The sequence below is a fragment of the Leucopleurus acutus genome, assembly GCF_964270905.1.
Source record: "Leucopleurus acutus genome assembly, chromosome: 13".
Taxonomy (NCBI): domain Eukaryota; kingdom Metazoa; phylum Chordata; class Mammalia; order Artiodactyla; family Delphinidae; genus Leucopleurus; species Leucopleurus acutus.
In genome coordinates, this window is record NC_139155.1 from 60,669,886 (window position 1) to 60,688,397 (window position 18,512).

Sequence of the window (18,512 nt, forward strand, 5' to 3'; positions counted from 1 at the left end):
AATTAACACGGGTTCAATATGCCCTCAGATGCGCAGGAATTCTGCAGCCAAAGCCCGCCCGCCCCCAACCCTGCCCACCGATGTTTTGCTGCAGAACATCTGACACAGGCAGTTTACACACTAAGTGTCTCACCCTCCGTGCTCTCTGAGGCTGGGATTTCTGTCTGGTCTGCTGCTGGTATATATTCACTGCCTGGAAGAGTAGCTGGCACAGAATAGGTGCTCGGTAAGTGATGATGGATGAATCCGTCAATCAATGAATATGTTACAGAAGTTTCAACATTATGGACAGAAAGAACAACAGGACAAATTTAAACTGTAACAGGTGTAAGAGCTGAATGAGAAAGAGAACTGATTAAATCATAATATAGTATTACTACTAAAATCTCAATTGCAGCCGGTAAAGTTTAAGTCAAATAGTGTTAGTCACCTTCTGAAACACCAAGTCATATCCTGAAACTCATATGTGTCCACGTAGGGCTTTTAAAAAAGCAAACTATGCATATTACTTTCAGCTTATTTGTTAAAAAAAAGAATTTAAAGTAGCTTATTCAGTATTTCCATTAACATTTAGTAGGTGTCTACTACGTGTCAGAGAACCGACTAGCAGGGGTGTACAGGGAGAGCCCCCAGAACGGGCCAAAGGCCAGTTAGGAATCTTTCTTCCATAAAGCTAAGGAGCATACAAAAAACAAGACGTGAGAGTTACTGAAGTTTGATCGACTGAACAAAACTTAAGTTGACAATAAAATTTATTTCAACAAAAAGCAGAAACCTGTAAAGACAACATTTATCAAGAGCTGACCACCCCAAGATGTGCACATCTGAGGTGTAATTCTGTCTCCGTCCTCCTCATCTGGGGTGGAAGGGAGAGGGCAAAGGCAAGATGCTGATGAAGATTCTAATTTGTCAAACAAAACCAAGCCTCAGTATTTGCTACATCACCAGGTTGTCATAAAATGCAGAATTCTGGGCTCAAGGTGGTAAAAATCAAGGGCAGGAGACACAATGAGGAACTAGCGAGAGCAGTGAAGCTGTGAGGTTTTCAGAGAAAATAATCCACCGCGAGGGATAGAAAATAGGACATTCTACGGAAAACACTCATGAGGAGGAGGAATGAACTACTGGTCCACGAATGGCGAGGATAAATTGCAGACACAGACTCAAAAGAGGCTCACGGCGCCCGATACTATTCACAGCATTCTGGAAAAGGTGACTGTCTGCCAGTTAAATTAAAATAACTTTCAACCATCAAGGATATGAATTTGCCTTTAATCAAACAAATCATTTAGTTTTTCTCCAAGCATAAAATTACCATAGGAAATCTTTAAAAATCATGATGCGTTAAAGCCAAATAAAGATAACTGCTAATATCACCTCCACTGATGGAATTTTCCAAGTTTAAACACAACAAGGTTTTGCGTGTTTTAGAAGGACACTGAAGGTTTCGCTTTGTCTGCTTTAAAAATAGGTATTTTGCTAACATTGAGCAAACTGACAGTTTAGAAATTTTAGCTTCTAGAATGAACAAGGACAAAAAAAAAAAATCCACGAAGTGATAAAGGATCTGAAGACTTGCAGTTTGGGGATTTTTCAAAATTGTTTTTTCTTTTACGGTAACATTTCAGATTTCACTGGTTACCGTGCTCAGTAGGAGCTCTGATGTCGCTGGCATCAGGTTCCTACCCCCAGACCGTAAACCACCCCCTGGCCCCGGCAGGCAGAGTGGGGTGGCCTGGGACTTCGTTCCCACACTCCTATTCCACTGAGTGAGAGCAACTTATTATTTTCACACACAACAACCTTCAAGGCTGCCGTTCACAATGGCAGAATCTAGGTGACACAAGTGTAACCCAATGGAACAAGGTCCAACTGAGAAACAAAGACACCAGCAGGACCCTCGCAAACGCCCACAGCTCTTAAAACACCACGTTCCATAGGAAGATACGTATCTTTGTCCACTGCTAACAGACTACAGTCTTTCCGTGAAACACAGCACTGCATCTGCCGTTTATAAAAAGGTTTATGAGATCCAGAGCAGAAGAGTTAAGGCAGGACTCAAGGGTTAAAATTGTAAAAACAGTGAGTGAGTGTGAACAAGTCAGAGAGTGATTTGTGAACCAACACATCTGTACATGCTACACTTAGGAACACAGTGACGGCCTCATCTGAAATTTATCTCCTAAAATTCAGACTAATCACATTTATCCAGACAAGAATACATGATGACAATGGTCAAAATAGATTTTTAAAAGGCAATTTTTCTGGGGAAAACGTCAGAAAATAACATTTTTTATCAGAATAAAGAACCAACTCCCATACCTTTCACGTCGGGATCGTCAATGTGTGGCTCCAGATTTTCTATCATCTCTTCCAGTTCCTTTCTGGTGGCCATGGTGATGTTTGCAGAAGCCGGGGCGGTGGCTTCAGGCATTCCCTCCAGCCCCTCGGGGCCGAGTTTGTTCCCAGAGCCCTGCTCCAGCTCCACATCTAGATCTATTTCGGGAAGAGGAGTCCTCCAGAAGTGGAAGGAGTTGTACAACTCCTGATCCAGGGGAGCTGAGTCCTGCGCACTGGCGCCCACCCCCAACTGAGAGGCAGACCTGCAGGTGCCGGGCTTTTTATCATCCTCATTACTAGCTGCCTCCTGATGAGGCTCTGAGGACAAAGGACAAGGTAATGAGCTGTCCCCTGGAGGCTTCCTAGGGCTTTCAGCACCGATGTCCGGGTCCAGCGCACCTTCCAGTTTGACACTGGAATTAAAAACAGTGGGGTCTGTAGGAACATCCTCTAGCCTGATCTGTGCATCCTCTGGGACTTCTTCATCTCTGGTCCTTTTATTGTGTTATTTGGGAAAAAGAAAGTGAAAGTATAAAAATACTTTATCTCTGAAAAAAACAATGAAAGATACTACATAAAGCATTTAGACAAGTATTAAAAATTACAAATTATCCATACAAACTCAGTAGTTTATTTATATTACTGATAATGCTGCTTTTTCTATCAGTTGTTCTGTGCTCAGAGATGTAAACATCTGTTAAGTCTAGATATTAAAGTATTATGTAATAGTTGGAGGAGATATCATTTAAGAACCCCGGGATTCTATAATACCATGCTAATTTCAATAATAAAAAAACTAAAAAGAAATAGTAAGAAGATAAATTCTCACAATGCATTTTAAGCTAAATACATAGTAAAAATTATCTGATTTTTAGGATTATGGTATTGCCACTGTGCTCCAATGACCTATCAAAAAGCTGAGAATTAAAACCTCCTTGCTTACACAGAAAAAAAAAAAACCTCTACACAGCATTAGAAAAGATCCTTATTTACTATCTTGCAAAATACATTAAAGTCCACTTAAGTGTAAATAGTTATTTTTATTCCTTCCACACTTTCAGCTCTACTCCCAAAAGTTTCCCCCCCTGCAGCCATGACTTAATTGACAGAGAGGTAGGTGGTACAAACCCCGGGACCACAGCCCATGGGTCACCGCCATCCACCACCTACACAGAGGCTCTAACGGCCCCTCAGAGTTTATCTGACTCAATTACCCTTAACAAACGCATGCTGAGCACCTACTAGGAGCCAGGGAGCGACACTGGTGGTGAGGGTTCCTATGTGAATGAGAGGCAGCTGCTGCTCCTGAGATTAGCATCAGAGGCAAACGCTTCCTGCGGAGTGGTAAGGAGGGAGCAAGGACACTGAGCCTGGAGGCAGATGCGCCAGCTGCAAGGAAAGGCTTTCCAGGGAATGACAGGAGCCGTGGGTGGAGCAACCAACACGTGCTTAGGAGGCTAAGGGAAAACCCGCAGCATATGCAAAGGCAGGGGTGACAGGAGAGGTGCCACACCTTCAGGACACGGCGATGAGTTTACGACGGCTCAGAGAGGGAACGGATGGAAAAGTGAAGTCGGCGGAGCCACTGCGCCCCACACTAAACACCTCCGGAACGTACCCTAGGGTACAGGAGACAAGGCAGGGGTGAAGAGAGTTACATTTTGAGATGCGTTCTTTCAGAAAGGCCACCCGGAAGCAGGACAGGAAGCGCGCTGGAGGTGCGCCAGGCGGCAGGGAGTGCAGCAGAGCAGGTGAGGAGAGGCAGGGATGCCCTCCTGAACAGGGCAGCGTGTCGGGGCTACAGAAGATGGCAAAACACTCAAATGACGCCAACGCCAACACGACTGCTCACTTCCCGCTCATGGGGCATGAGAAGCAAAGGGAGGAACCTGTGAAGATTTCCAGATTTCTGGCCCGAGCGACTGAACAGGTGCTGGTGGCACCGACTGCAAGTGAAAAACACCAGGGCAGCTTGAGGAGGGGGTTTCAGTCTGGATGGGCTGAGTCGGGATCTACATGGAATTCCAGGTGGTGAGGTCCCTGGGAAACTGGTCAGAGCCCAGACAGACTGGAGGGCACCTCAGAAGGACTGGCCTGCATATGTGTCACGACAGTCGTGCAGAGTGACAAAGAGCACGGCATTCCTCCTGTACAAGAGGATGCTTCAGACGAGCATTCTTCAGGCTCAGAGAAAAGGGTCAGAAGAGGTGAAGAACTGAAAACACAGGAGACTGATGGAATCACTGATAGAGCAATGTCTTTCTGAGAAGGAAGACTAGGGGCTCGAGAACACAGGTGGACAGATTAAATGGGTGAAGACACAGCTCTTTCTAAGAAACATGAAAGGGAACTGAGGATGGATATGTAGGTAAATTTGTCAGGTGAGGGTGGGGTGCTCCCCTGAAACATGGGCCCTTAAATATACACCATGAAAGACATTAAACAGGAGGCTCACCCGGCCTCTGCCCTGGAGGTGACGTTACCACCGACATGATATCCCAGTTACAGAGCCACCATACGTGCTCTCAGGAGATCACCAACTTCCCTGATTGCACTTTATCTCACAGTAAAGTTCACACTGTTTTCAGAAAAGAATTTTTTTAAAAACACGTGATTATTTAAAAAATATATTTTTTAGATACAGATAAAAATATTTAATACCTCATCTGAAAACATACCACACAGTGATAGCATTTAAAATTCTGGTGTTTCTCCACCATGCTTACAATCATAAAATACATAACACGCACACATAAACTGCGAGAACTCGAGTCTCACCCAGCACTGGCGCTGCAGATTCCACATTTGCTCCTTATTCATAAAATGAGGGACTGGCCTCGATGTCTGTAGCATCCTTTCCCTCCAAAACAGTCCCGAAGCAAGTGCTCTTATGCAAAACAAGTGTCTTCTATATGTGTATGAATTACATGATATTTTCCAATCATGCCTTTATTAAAGATATTTTTTCTTTTGTTTTAAAAAACGAGTGGGATAATGGGTAAAATTTGAATAAAATCTCTAGATGACAGTATTGTATCTATGTTAATTTCTTAATTTTGGTAATTAGAGTCTGGTTATGTATTAGTATCTGTGTTTTGAGGAGTGAAATATTGAAGGAAGGTAAAAAGAATATCATGTCTAAAACTTATCTCAAAGAATTCAGAAAAAAATAATAAAGCAAGTATGGTAAAATGTTAACATTTGGAGAATCTGGAAGAAGTGTTTATGGGATTCTTTGGCTATTTTTACAGTTTTTCTGATATCATGCAAACTGTAATTTTAAAATTATAGTAGGGACTTCCCTGGTGGCACAGTGGTTAAGAATCTGCCTGCCAGTGCAGGGGACACGGGTTCGAGCCCTGGTCTGGGAAGATGCCACATGCCACGGACCAACTAAGCCCGTGCGCTACAACTGCTGAGCCTGCGCTCTCGAGCCCGCGAGCCACAACTACTGAGCCCGCGTGCCTAGAGCCCGCGCTCCGCATCAAGAGAAGCCACTGCAATGAGAAGCCCACGCACCACAACGAAGAGTAGCCCCTGCTCGTTGCAGCTAGAGAAAGCTCACACGCAGCAATGAAGACCCAACGCAGCCAAAAATAAATAAATAAATATTTTAAAATTAAAAAAAATAAGAATTATAGTAACAGGACATTGTTTGGTGGTGGTGGGGAGCAAATGGCTGAAACTTAAGACTTCACTTGTTATCTGATGAATTTAAGAAACTTCCACTTAAAATTCACAAAAAGAACCCAATTAAAAGGCCATTTAGTATGGAAAACTATTCCAAGGGCCTGAAGTTCCTGGATCACTATCTCATCTTAGCATTAAAATTAAATTTTAATATTCTCAGCAGAAAAAACAAAGAGAATCACCGGCCAAGTCATTCTATTTGCCTTATGAAAAATTACTAGTTTGTCCCAAGTTCAAACTCCTCGTACGGTTTTAAAGAGACAAAAACATTTTCCCTCATATGAAATTCTGGGAAGTATTAAATTCTGTACAAATAAACCGTCAAAAATATAAATTCTCTAAATACATTTTTTTCCTGGAGCTGGGTAACAGTCAGTGCACAATCAAGTGAATTCTGACATTCCTAACGGTCGGTCTGGCAAACGCTATCATACAAGCAAACGCTATTCTGAGGAGAACGGAGGAGACTGAGGGCTCGCATGAGGAGCGGAGTAGCCCAGCTCCTCGCAGGTGTAGGGAACAAGTGCGGCAGAGCGTCAGCCAGAAACGCATCTCCAAGAGAACCTACACCTCCTCGGTGCCTACGTAAGCTGAGAGTCAGTATCTTCAGAGACCTGGTGACTCAAGACTGTGGCCTAGGAAAGTGCCCTGGGAACATCTGGTCCCAGACACTGCATCCTGAGATGAGAGCAGACACAGCCTCCAGGGGCTGTGACTTCATAATGGAGTCTCAACATCAGTGAAATACTTCCAGATTTGTACCAGTAACAATTTTACTTACACATAGTTAGCTTTAAGCTAAACTGACAAAAACTAGCAAGAGCAGTGCAGTTACTTAAGGCTTTTGAGATAAAATCTATTGTTTTCTAACAATAACTCACTCGACATTTATCATGTGCCGAGCATGTGCCAGGCCTGGTGAAGGTGTCAGAACACACAAAGATACAACCAGGCTGCTACGCGGGGGTCCTGCAGTCCACTGGATGAATGTGTGCAAAACACACAACCAAGATCAGTGCTCGTGCACCAGTGCTATGAACAGCCAGGATGCAAAAGCTCTGAATTTCCTCCAAGATTCTTGGAAGTAGTTTGTCCAGACATTCTCTCTGTTAAAATGAGGTGTGGATGAAACAGGATGGCGTCCCAGACAGAAAGAGGGAGAACCCAAAGAAGGCAATGTATTCGGAGGGCGGTGTAATAGCTGGTTTAACTAAACAGAAAAGAGGCTGCTCATTTCACATAACTTAAAAGTGCAAATCTGAATGCTTAACTCTGTTTCTGGAAGCACAGCTTTTATTAACACCTTCAAAGAAGTATGAACGGCCTGATCCAGGGTGAGTGAGAGATAAACCTGGTATTTTATAAAGTCAGAGGTTTATAATCAATAAATGCTTCAAAGAGTATTAAGTGATATTAAATGTTTCCAGGATCAGATGCAACACTACAAAAGAAATAAACAGTAGCAGAAATATATTGCCAAAAACTTGCTTATTTTGTGAGATATTCGTTTGAGAAATCTGAATTCTAGGAAACTGAGAGGACCTCGAGAACGGGAACCAAGTCCTGGTTCATCTGTCTACAGTCGCTGGTTCATAGTAGGTGCTCAATTAATTTTTGCATAATTAACCAATCAGTCAACCTTAGATAATGAAACTAGATTTAAGACAGCTCAAAACAAAAGCCAGTGCAGTATTTAAGAGAGGGCAAATTAGCTAATGGCTCTGAGATTAATAATACCTAGGACTACACAACAGCTTTTACAATATTTAACAGAACTCCTTTCTCAGCCAGGAACTGTCTCCTCCCTCCCTTACATCATTAACACAATTCAATAAAGTCTAATAATATACTGAGAATCCAATGCTTCAAACAGTATTGACTTGACACTAAGACAGACCTCATTACAATGGAAGAGGAGTTAAAGTTTGTAGCTAAAAGATAACTAACTGCCTTTAAATAGCTCTTCCAATAATGTCCTATACCGGCAGTTAGCAAAACTACCGGCCATGGTAGCCACACCAACTGTCTTTGTCAATAAAGTTTTACTGGAACACAGCTGAGCCCATGCATCATGGACTGTCTATGGCTGCTCCCACACTGCAGGAGTTCTGACGGAGATCGAATATATTTACTGCGTGGTCTTTTACAGGAAGTTTGCTGACCCCGTCCTAATAATTCTCTGTAAATTTATATTTTCACTTCCTAGACTCTCTCCAGATACAAAAATAAATAAAAGCTATGCAACAGTCTTCGTACAATTAGTACCATTAGGGAAAAGGTTGCTGACTTTAAAACTGAAGAGCAGGTAGCACCTCTCCCCTCCCCACTTCATCACTCTGTCACATTCCCTGCAGCAGCTGTTTTCAAAAGAACGGACATGGGCTTCCCTGGTGGCGCAGTGGTTGAGAGTCCGCCTGCCGATGCAGGAGACACACGTTCGTGCCCCGGTCCAGGAAGATCCCACATGCCGCGGAGCGGCTGGGCCCGAGGGCCGTGGCCACTGGGCCTGCACGTCCGGAGCCTGTGCTCTGCAATGGGAGACGCCACAACAGTGAGAGGCCCGTGTACCGCAAAAAAAAAAAAAAAAAGAACTGACAGACTTTTCTTGCTAGGAAGACAGGTTTAGAGTGAGTTTTCTTCCTTTACAAAATACAGTACCTCAGATTTGTTTGGCTATTCAGCAGGACGGTAGGAGAATGGGCAAAAAGGTAAAACAAGGCAGCAAAGAAAGGAAGAACTGCTAAATCAAAACACCAAGAAAACAAATATCACAGTATCAAGACCTACAGAAGAAAATGTCCATTAGCATCATGACAAGGGAGGACAAGGCACTCTGGTAACTCAGGCATTACAGGCAGGGCTGTTTCAGAAAGAGGCACTAACTGAGCTCAAGTGCACACCTGTCAAAGTCTGTGCATTATTTCCCATGCACTAACTTAGGTCTGAACCGTTTTTCCCCTAAGGATATACTAAAATAATTTTTTTTTTTTTTTTTTTTGCAGTACGTGGGCCTCTCACTGTTGTGGCCCCTCCCATTGCGGAGCACAGGCTCCGGACGCGCGGGCTCAGCGGCCATGGCTCACGGGCCCAGCCGCTCCGCGGCATGTGGGATCTTCCCGGACTGGGGCATGAACCTGTGTTGGCGGACTCTCAACCACTGCGCCACCAGGGAAGCCCTACTAAAATAAATTTTAAAAACTAAAACTCAAGTAAAATTTTCTAATGCAAAAAAAATTAAAAATAAAAATCAGAGATGTCCTCTTTAAGCTTTATTTGAAAATCTGGTTGCCTTATTAAATGCTCTTAAAAGTTGATATTCTAGTTAGTAAGTGCACTAATTTGGTGCTAATCATTAAAATACTTTCCCCCTCAATTGAGAGATTACAATCATTATTCTGTAGACAGAGAATCCAAGATCCACAAAATTAACTAAAAAGAAAAATAACAGTAAGAAACTATGTAGTAACACATATTCCTAAATTAGGTTTTACTCCTTATAAAACCAAACCCTTTAAATTGTATAACCATTACTTTGTATATTCTAAATGTTAACAGATGGTTTACTAGGTAAATTACTTATTAAATAAACTTACGCAAACATTGTTATCAAATCTATCACTACAGCTTTCTATATGCCCAGCACCAAGCTAACTATGCTACGTGTGCCTTCATCTTCTCATTTAAATATGTAATTAACCAAAGAGATGTTTAACAAATGTATTTAAAATAAAACTCTATTAAAATATTTACCAATTTTTGTAATCAAGAGAAATAGTAAACTCTCCAAAAAGAACATTACAAAAATAGTGAAAATGAAAAAAATGCTCACAAGCAGTAAAACTGGAAAGCAAAGTTTTAAAAAATCATACCTAGTTTTGTCTTCTACTGATGTATCTTCTGAACTTTTGTTTTCTTCTTTAAAATACTGGCCTGAGCTAGATGGATTAGCAAAGGTAGATATGAAAGGTCCCAGAGACTGAAAAGCTGCTTGCCGAACCTAAGAAGAATAAAAGGACAGAATAAAACATAAATCCTTCTCCAGCTAGGATTTACAGTTCCCCATCAATTATTTTCTCCTTTTTACTTTTAAATTTTTTATCTTGGCTTGAATATTTAAACCATGAGAATGTGGATATGAGACCCTATAAAACATTTGCATGGAACAGAAATTTCATCCAGTTAAAAAAAAAAAGTTAATATAGTAGTCTACTGTCTACTCCTAAAAGTATTAGCAATAACATACCTTAAATGATAGCAATCACATACCTTAAATGATAACATACCTTAAATTAGCAATAACATACCTTAGATGACAAATTATTTCTTAAATTATGAAATCAAAATCACATCTTCTGTAAAATGCATTCTTTTACAAAAATGATAATTAAACAAAACCTTACCCAACGTGAAGGATCACTGATCAAATTAATAAATAGTGCTGATAATTTAGTCCGTCGAATTTCTTGACATGTTGCACAAGAAACCGCCATGAAGCACTCAGCACAGGCCTTGCGGACTCCCCACACGTTATCGGAACAAAGCTGGAAAAACCTGGGCAGCTGTGCAAGGAGGATGGTGTTTCGTTAGGCAGACACACAGCAGGCTTCAGGAGTTACTTTTATTTCATTTTCTGCTTTCACAGCATTTAAAACATTAGATCTTCTTAATGAAATTTAGAAGACCCATTTAATATTAATACTTAGCAGTTTTAAATAAATCACACCCAATTCATTCCACTACTGACTACGGAAAATCAAAAACGCTCCGAACACGTACAGCTTAAACGTTATCCAAGAGCTTGTACTTAAACTCAACTATTCCGCATAACAGATGGTTTCAGAAACTCTTCAAGTACATTAACTTGTACATTAAGCATTTGTTATCCCAGGAACTAACCATTTAAAAATCACCTGCTGTAAATTTAATTTGTCATTAAAATACTTGAGGGTTGCAATAAAATTAAAGATTCATTTGAATAAATAAGAATTGATTTTATAGAAATGGGAGTTAAAAAGGGATCAATGGTTCTTAACACATCTGCATTTTTAACAAACCGTCCCTAACACACACAATTCAAGTGCCCAGATTACAGAAATTTAAACTCTTAAAGTCATATTATCTTTCTGGTTTACATCCATGGAACTGTATTAGGTTGGCAAAAAGTTCATTCAGGTTTTTCTGTAATAGTACAGAAAACCCGAACGAACTTTTTGGCCAAGCCAATATTAATACACTTTGGGGGTAACTGTATGTATTTCAAACTTCACGTGCTACTTTGCAATGCCACTGCTTTCTCCTTAGTTGTTGTTTTTTTTTGGCCGCACTGCTCAGCATGCAGAACTTCCCTGACCAAGGATCAAACCCGCGCCCCCGGCGCTGGAAGCATGGAGTCTTAACCACTGGACCACCGGGCGAGTCCAGTCTCCATAGTTAATTTCTGCAGTACTTACCAACATTTCCTCAGTAGCTTGCTGGCCAACTACGCTGCAAATATCTCCAAAATTGGCAGCACAGACCTGACAACAAAAGCATCACTGACATTTCAAAATATTACAGCGTTCTTTAAAAATAATCTTTTAAGTTTCACAGATCAATATGGTAACCACTAGAACCATGTATTCTTAAACAACAACAAAAATACCTTTCGAACATGAAACATTCTGCAATCACAGCACATCTCACAAAACCTAGGGAGGATAAGACGCTCTGTGATGTCCTTCCCAACCATGGGAGCCATTTTGCACATTATCTAAAATGAATAAGAACAAAACCACACTGAATATATCTTCAAACTAAGACTCTTCCAGTTTGCTAATTTATTAAAAGTATATAATTTAAGGGAGTATAAAATATGACATAATTATACTACATACATCACAAAAAATTCATCTTATTTATCCAAGTTGAAGACAGAAAAACAGATGTTAACTACTACCATTAAAATCAACTGATAATTATTAAAGGTGCAATAAACCCTGAGAAAATCCTAAAAATTGCATTTTTACCTAAAGTTTCAATCTTATTAATCATTTTGCCTAATAAATTTAAGATTAAAAAAAACCTACACATTTTCCCGATAAGAGAATAAATGGTGAGTTTTCAGAAGATTATCCACAAGAAGGATCTGGATTTAGTGTATCTGCATTGCTAAGAAAGGACTATACAGAAGCAGTCCTCATCTTGCAAAGTACCATTTTCTCTGAAACTCACGCATGTGGGGACCACGTCCTTACTCTGCAAAGCCTGGGTTCCAAGGGAGACAAGGACACAGATCTGATATGTGTCACACATGATTCAGATAACACAGTTTTGGGCAAAGTGAGGATGAACCTTTTGAAAACCAGCCCAACGCATTTAAATATCTGCCCCCACGCAGTTAGAATATAAAGAATTCTGACTGTCGTCATTTATCTATTACATCTACTCCTGGCCCATGCAAATATGACAAGAAGCAAAGGCATCTGGTTGGAAAGAAAAGAAAACTCTATTCATAAATGCATGACTGTCTACAGACCAAATCCCAAGGAATCTACAAAGAAGCCACTGGAACAAATAAGTGAGTTTAGGAAGTTTGCAGGACATATGACAGAATAAAAAAAACAAATGTACTTCTATAAATTAGCAACGAACAACTGAAAATGTTTAAGAACAGTATCATTCACAACAGTGTTAAAAAAACATGAAATCTAACAAAACACACACATGCTCTGTCTACTGAAAACAACCAAACATTGATGAAATGAAGAAAAGACCTACATAAACGGAGATCTGCCCATGCATTGTTAGGCTGGCACCATCCCTATCAGAGCCCTGGCCTCCTCAGAGTGGCAGGTGACACTGACATCCCCCAATCCCCAAAGCAGTGTTGTTTCTTGACTCCAGACTGTTTCTAGGCATCTCCAAGCCTGAGTTAACGATCCAAAGATACACAGTATCACTGATCTAGCATAGTTAAATTTCTTAGAATGAATTATTCCCAAAACAAACAACTGGGAAGGGAGGGAATGCCAAACATAACAAAGTTAACACAACCAATTGTGAGAGAATCACAGGTTTCACACTAGCGCTGGATATAGCCTTTTATTATAACTATAATGTTTTACTATTCTTAAAACCCGTCAAAAATTATAATAAAGCAAGTTAAACTCTGCTCAATATAAACCAACATTTATGCCAAAACTGATTTCCTTTTTATTGAGAAGCTTGTGAAATTAAAAAAAAAAAAAATCAAGTTTTGGAACTTGACAGAGGCAGTGCTTTGTACAACATTATGAATGTACTTAATGTTACTTAATTGTAAACTTTAAAATGGTTAATTTTATATTATGTGAATTTCACTTCAATAAAAATGGTATTACTGAAAAATATCTAAATTTATTAACTGATACCTGAGTATCTAAAAATAAAATAATGGAATTTCCAACGGAAAGGAACTAGAGAGAAAATCTAATTCACCCTACGAACGATCCAGAAGCACTATAAAATTATTTTTAGTGTAACTTTTTTCATATCAACAAAAATGCAACTATATTAGGTTTAAAGAGCAAACTCTCACTATCCAAATAGATTTGAGTAAATTTTCAGATGGATTTATCACTTTTCTATTTTAGTATAAGAATTCTTACTTTCTGAACTGAGGAACCACAGATGTGAATTATAACAGATATTACTATATGTACTTCATACCCTATTTATGATGGCTCTCAAATAATCAAAATATTTGCTAACCATGTCCAAAACACCAGAGAACTCACTATAATACTTGACTTTATTATGTGCATAATGACTTAATCTGTGTATTTTTCTACTAATCGTAATTTATGTCATATATTCCTTCCTGCAAAGACCATACTGTCAAGTACAGTAGCCAAGCAGCATCCCTCTTTTTCCTACTATGCTTACATGGTGCCTAGAAAAGTGCTCGACAGCAATTCAAGGAGCTCAAATGTTTCTTCATTCAATACAGGGTTTTTAAAATTCCACTGGTTATTTTTGCCATCTTATTTTTCCATTTTGATAATGAATTTACAGTTAACTTATTATTTTCTTGCTGTGTATCTTGCTTTCTCAGAGCCCAGTGATAGAGCCATCGAATTCCCAAGTGCTTCTGCACAGCATGGGGCCCCAAGAAAAGACACCTTTTCCCTTGGAAGCCTATGTCCCTTTCTAGCCCAGCATTACATTTCAAATGTAATGATTTGGGCTACTCTGAGACCCAGTATGTGTCAACCCTACAACATGTAATGCAGCGTCATATTTAACAAGCGCCTCCTATCGGTCAAGCCAGTGACTAATTCTTGCTGAGCTCTGCTTACAGCCACAGCTTCTGTCTTCACGTCGTCATTGCTGTCGGGGGCGGTCAGCTCTACGAGGACGGGGCACACTTTGGTCTCCACATCAAACCGCTCAATTAACTCCTGCTCCAGCAGGGCCAGCAAGGCCGCCTGACTCGTTTTCCTGACCTAGGAAAAAACAGACACGTAAGCCAAGTACACACACAGTGTAACAAAACTTAACACCTGAATTTCACAAATCTGCGGATTCCTCACCCAACTAGAGGGGGTTCACAACTGGCAAAACCTTGCCAATAAAAATCTGTGGTTATTCTGCAAAGACAGAACTTGGTAGGTTGTGCTGTAACAGATGAAGTGGAACAGAAAAGCCATTCTTGGAAAAGAGGTCTCCAAGCGCCAACCTTTTTGAGGGCCGCCTGGGAGGGCAGCGGGTGAGCAGCAGCCACTAGGTGCTGTCTGTTGCTGTGACCTCCCAGACTCTCCACAGCCTCATTTTGAAAAACAGAACAACAAAGTCAAAGAGGAAGGAACATCCCAATGTGACCACCCAGTAGGCCGCCGGGAGTGCCCCAGACTACACCCATTTCTGTAAGAACGTGGGCAGGGCCCTCCTACCTGGTTATTCTGATCTGCGAGATATCTAACCACAATGGGTAGCAAGTACTTGGAAAAAGCGTACGGGATCGCAGGCCGGTTTTCTTGACAAAACAAGGCGATGTGAGGCACCTGCTCCATCAGCTCTGCTCTCACAGTTGGTTCTATGGAAATAACAGGAAGGTGAGCTAAAGCATCCTCCCCAGAACCAGATCCTTGCCGGGCGGGGGAGTCCTCAGGAAATCTCTGGACTCTTCACCTCGCATCACATCATGAGTGCTTAGAAAATGCTCTGCAGCCTGCGATCCTTTTCACAGTCATGGCGAGGTCGACCCCATCCCAGATTCTGTCCTCAGAGCCTGCAATACTTCCTGTGAGGACCGGATCTGTTCACCTGAACTCACATCGACTATAACACAGCATCATCTTCAAACTCTGCTAGTTCAGAACCTCCAGGACAAGCCGTAACGACTGGGTCCTAATCTAAATGCAGCCAGCCAGTGGAAGGTTTACAGTTAGACTTAACTAAGATGATAAAGGGTCAGTGAATGCTAAGGGAAACCAACAGATTTAAAAAAACAAAAAAATGTGAAAAGACCCAAGTACATACGGCAAATTTAAATGTGACAGATATGGCATTTCAAAAAGATCAACTGTTCCATAGGTAATGGTAGGAAAGTCAGCAGGTTATGTGAGAAAAAAAGGGTAAGATTCCTATACTGCTCTCTCTACATAAATTCTAGGTGAATCAAAGTTCCAAATGTTGGGCTTCCCTGGTGGCACAGTGGTTGAGAGTCTGCCTGCCGATGCAGGGGACACGAGTTCGTGCCCCGGTCCGGGAACATCCCATGTGCCGTGGAGCGGCTGGGCCCGTGAGCCATGGCCGCTGAGCCTGCGTGTCCGGAGCCTGTGCTCTGCAACGGGAGAGGCCACAACAGTGAGAGGCCCGCGTACCGCAAAAAAAAAAAAAAAAAAGTTCCAAATGTTGTTTTCTTTTTTAAGATCAAAAGCACTAAAAGACAGGCCTTCCCTGGTGGCGCAGTGGTTAAGAATCCACCTGCCAATGCAGGGGACACGGGTTCGAGCCCTGGTCCGGGAAGATCCCACATGCTGCGGAGCAACTAAGCCCATGTGCCACAACTACTGAGCCTGCTTGCCACAACTACTGAAGCCCACGTGCCTAGAGCCCGTGCTCCACAACAAGGGAAGCCACCACAATGAGAAGTCCGAGCACCGCAACGAAGAGTAGCCCCCGCTCATCATAACTAGGGAAAGTCCGTGCGCAACAACAAAGACCTAACTCAGCCAAAAATTAAAAACAAATTTTTTTAAATGGCAAAGGATAGGAATACTTAGTTCATTAAAAAGAAATGCTCATCTTTAAAAAAAAAAAGCACTAAAAGACAACATTTAAAAAAATGTTTAGGGAATTCCCTGACAGTCTAGTGGTTAGGGCTCCGTGCTTCCACTGCAGGGGGGCACGGGTTCGATCCCTGGTTGGGGAACTAAGATCCTGCAAGCTGTGGGGTGTGGCCAAAAAAAAAGTTGAATCTTGAGGTGGGAAGCCCTTTCAAGGCAAACAAAACCCCAAAATTAATTAAGACCAGCTACTTTCACTTTATAAAGACTTCCTTATAGACAACAGATGTAGCTAACAGGAGTTCTGTATTTTGAACCATGTACAAAACATATACTCAAACAAAAGTAAACTTAAAAATGAAAAAAAAGGGGCTTCCCTGGTGGCACAGTGGTTGGGAGTCCGCCTGCCGATGCAGGGGACGCGGGTTCGTGTCCCGGTCCTGGAGTATCCCACATGCTGCAGAGCGGCTGGGCCTGTGAGCCATGGCTGCTGGGCCTGTGCGTCCGGAGCGTGTGCTCCGTAGCGGGAGAGGCCATGGCGGTGAGAGGCCCGCATACCGCAAAAAAAAAAAAAGTGAAAAAAAAAGGAGTTTGGGGTGGAGGAGAGGTAATATTAAAAATATTAAAGACTGCAACTTTCCCATATCTGATGGAGAGACAAGAATCCTCAAATTCATGGAAGCTCCCATCACAGTGGCTCTGACACCCCTCCGGCCCTTCCATTCCTCCCAAACTACTCCTAACAGTCAGAGGAATCTCCCAACCAGCCTCCCGTCACCCATCTTTTCCTCAAGTCAACCCACACTGCTGTGTTTCTGTTCTAAATCACAAACAAAGCAAACTCTCCGACTTGGCACAGTATAAATTTTTACAATCTGGCCCTCAACCACCTTATTTAAGTCTCATTATTCTAAACTGTAGGCCCAGTAAACTCACTGTTGGCCAAACGGGCCGCTGTCCTGAGCTCCCCTAACCTCTACACCTGTCCTTTCCCCTCCCGAGCCCCCTCCTCCCCTCCCTCCCCATCAAACCCAAGTCAAATGCCACCAACTGTCCAAAGCGGGCCCCAACCCTCCCTGGTATAATTTACTGTTAGTATGTCGGCTGCATTCGTTAAACTGTTAATTTGATGACGGATTCTTACTCATCTCAGTAAGGCTCCAGCATTTAATCTAGAACCTGGCACACAGTATGCACTGTTTTCACATTTACTGAATGAATTCAGAGTGTAAATGTCAAGAGAGATATTTATCAGGAACTCAACAACTTGAGATATATTTTAAAACACATGTAGAATATAATGTATGTAAAGAACAGCACTGTAGTTGGTAAACAGGTGGAAGAAAACAAACACAAATTCCACCTTAAAGAATATCTACATCTCTATGAAAGGAATGAACACAATGGAATGCAATAGTGCCAAAATTTTAAGTTAAATTGTTTATCTCTGCTAAATCTAAAAATAAATTGTAAGTAAAAATCATAATTGATGAGACCCTCCTAAAACCATTCTGGAACAAGCATATACATGAGCAATTATGTACACAGAACATCATAATGAGATAGAAAATTAGGAAGCTTGCTAATGTTTTTTTCTATAAGAAAATAAAAAATATTTAAGGCTTATATAAATGGTAAACATATTCCCATAAAGTGAGTTGCTTACCAAAAGATGAGCTCATCTGAAAATTAAAGGATGAGAATTGTTGCCATGCCAAAAGTTTGATAAATTGAAAAATAATACATTTTAATAAAGAGGTCATGGATTTAAGAAAAAAATTTTTATTTGATTTTTGAATCATTTCTAAAATCAAATATAAAAATATGCTCAAAACAATATTAGGTAAAAATGGTAAATTTTATGTATGTTTTACCACCATAAAAAATATTTTTTAAAAACGTAATAAACCGTATTCTAAGCCTCAAAACAAGTTTACCTCTTTCTTAAGCAGACTCTCCTCCTCTTTTCACTTTAGAGACAAACAGCCTTAGTTTTACAAGGGGTGATAAACATTTTTTATACGTAAAAATGCATTTTATATTTGCCAAAAAATTTACAAGCCCACTCCATCCTTTTAATTTATTCAAAAAATTTTTCAAAACAATTTATTAATTCTAAAATAGTATTAATGTACATGATGCAAAACAATGTTCTTAGTTTTTTCTTACAAGAAATTTTCAAAGTTAAACTAAATGGGCCTACTATAAAATGTTTGGATCTTAGTAACAGGTTTT

The 18,512-nt window shown here is 40.9% G+C and overlaps 1 protein-coding gene across 2 annotated transcripts in view; it reads right to left on the reverse strand.

Annotated features, from left to right (window-relative positions):
* Nucleotides 1–18,512, reverse strand: part of PPP4R1 (protein phosphatase 4 regulatory subunit 1) — a 60,705-nt gene that overhangs the window by 22,819 nt on the left and 19,374 nt on the right. For both annotated transcript variants that reach the window (XM_082853448.1, XM_082853447.1), the window contains exons 5-11: nucleotides 14,940–15,082; nucleotides 14,346–14,492; nucleotides 11,672–11,779; nucleotides 11,481–11,546; nucleotides 10,431–10,589; nucleotides 9,900–10,027; nucleotides 2,323–2,834 (exon numbers count right to left, since the gene is read on the reverse strand). In XM_082853448.1, the coding sequence (XP_082709574.1) occupies nucleotides 2,323–2,834; nucleotides 9,900–10,027; nucleotides 10,431–10,589; nucleotides 11,481–11,546; nucleotides 11,672–11,779; nucleotides 14,346–14,492; nucleotides 14,940–15,082 (1,263 nt within the window). The remainder of the gene's footprint in view (nucleotides 1–2,322; nucleotides 2,835–9,899; nucleotides 10,028–10,430; nucleotides 10,590–11,480; nucleotides 11,547–11,671; nucleotides 11,780–14,345; nucleotides 14,493–14,939; nucleotides 15,083–18,512) is intronic.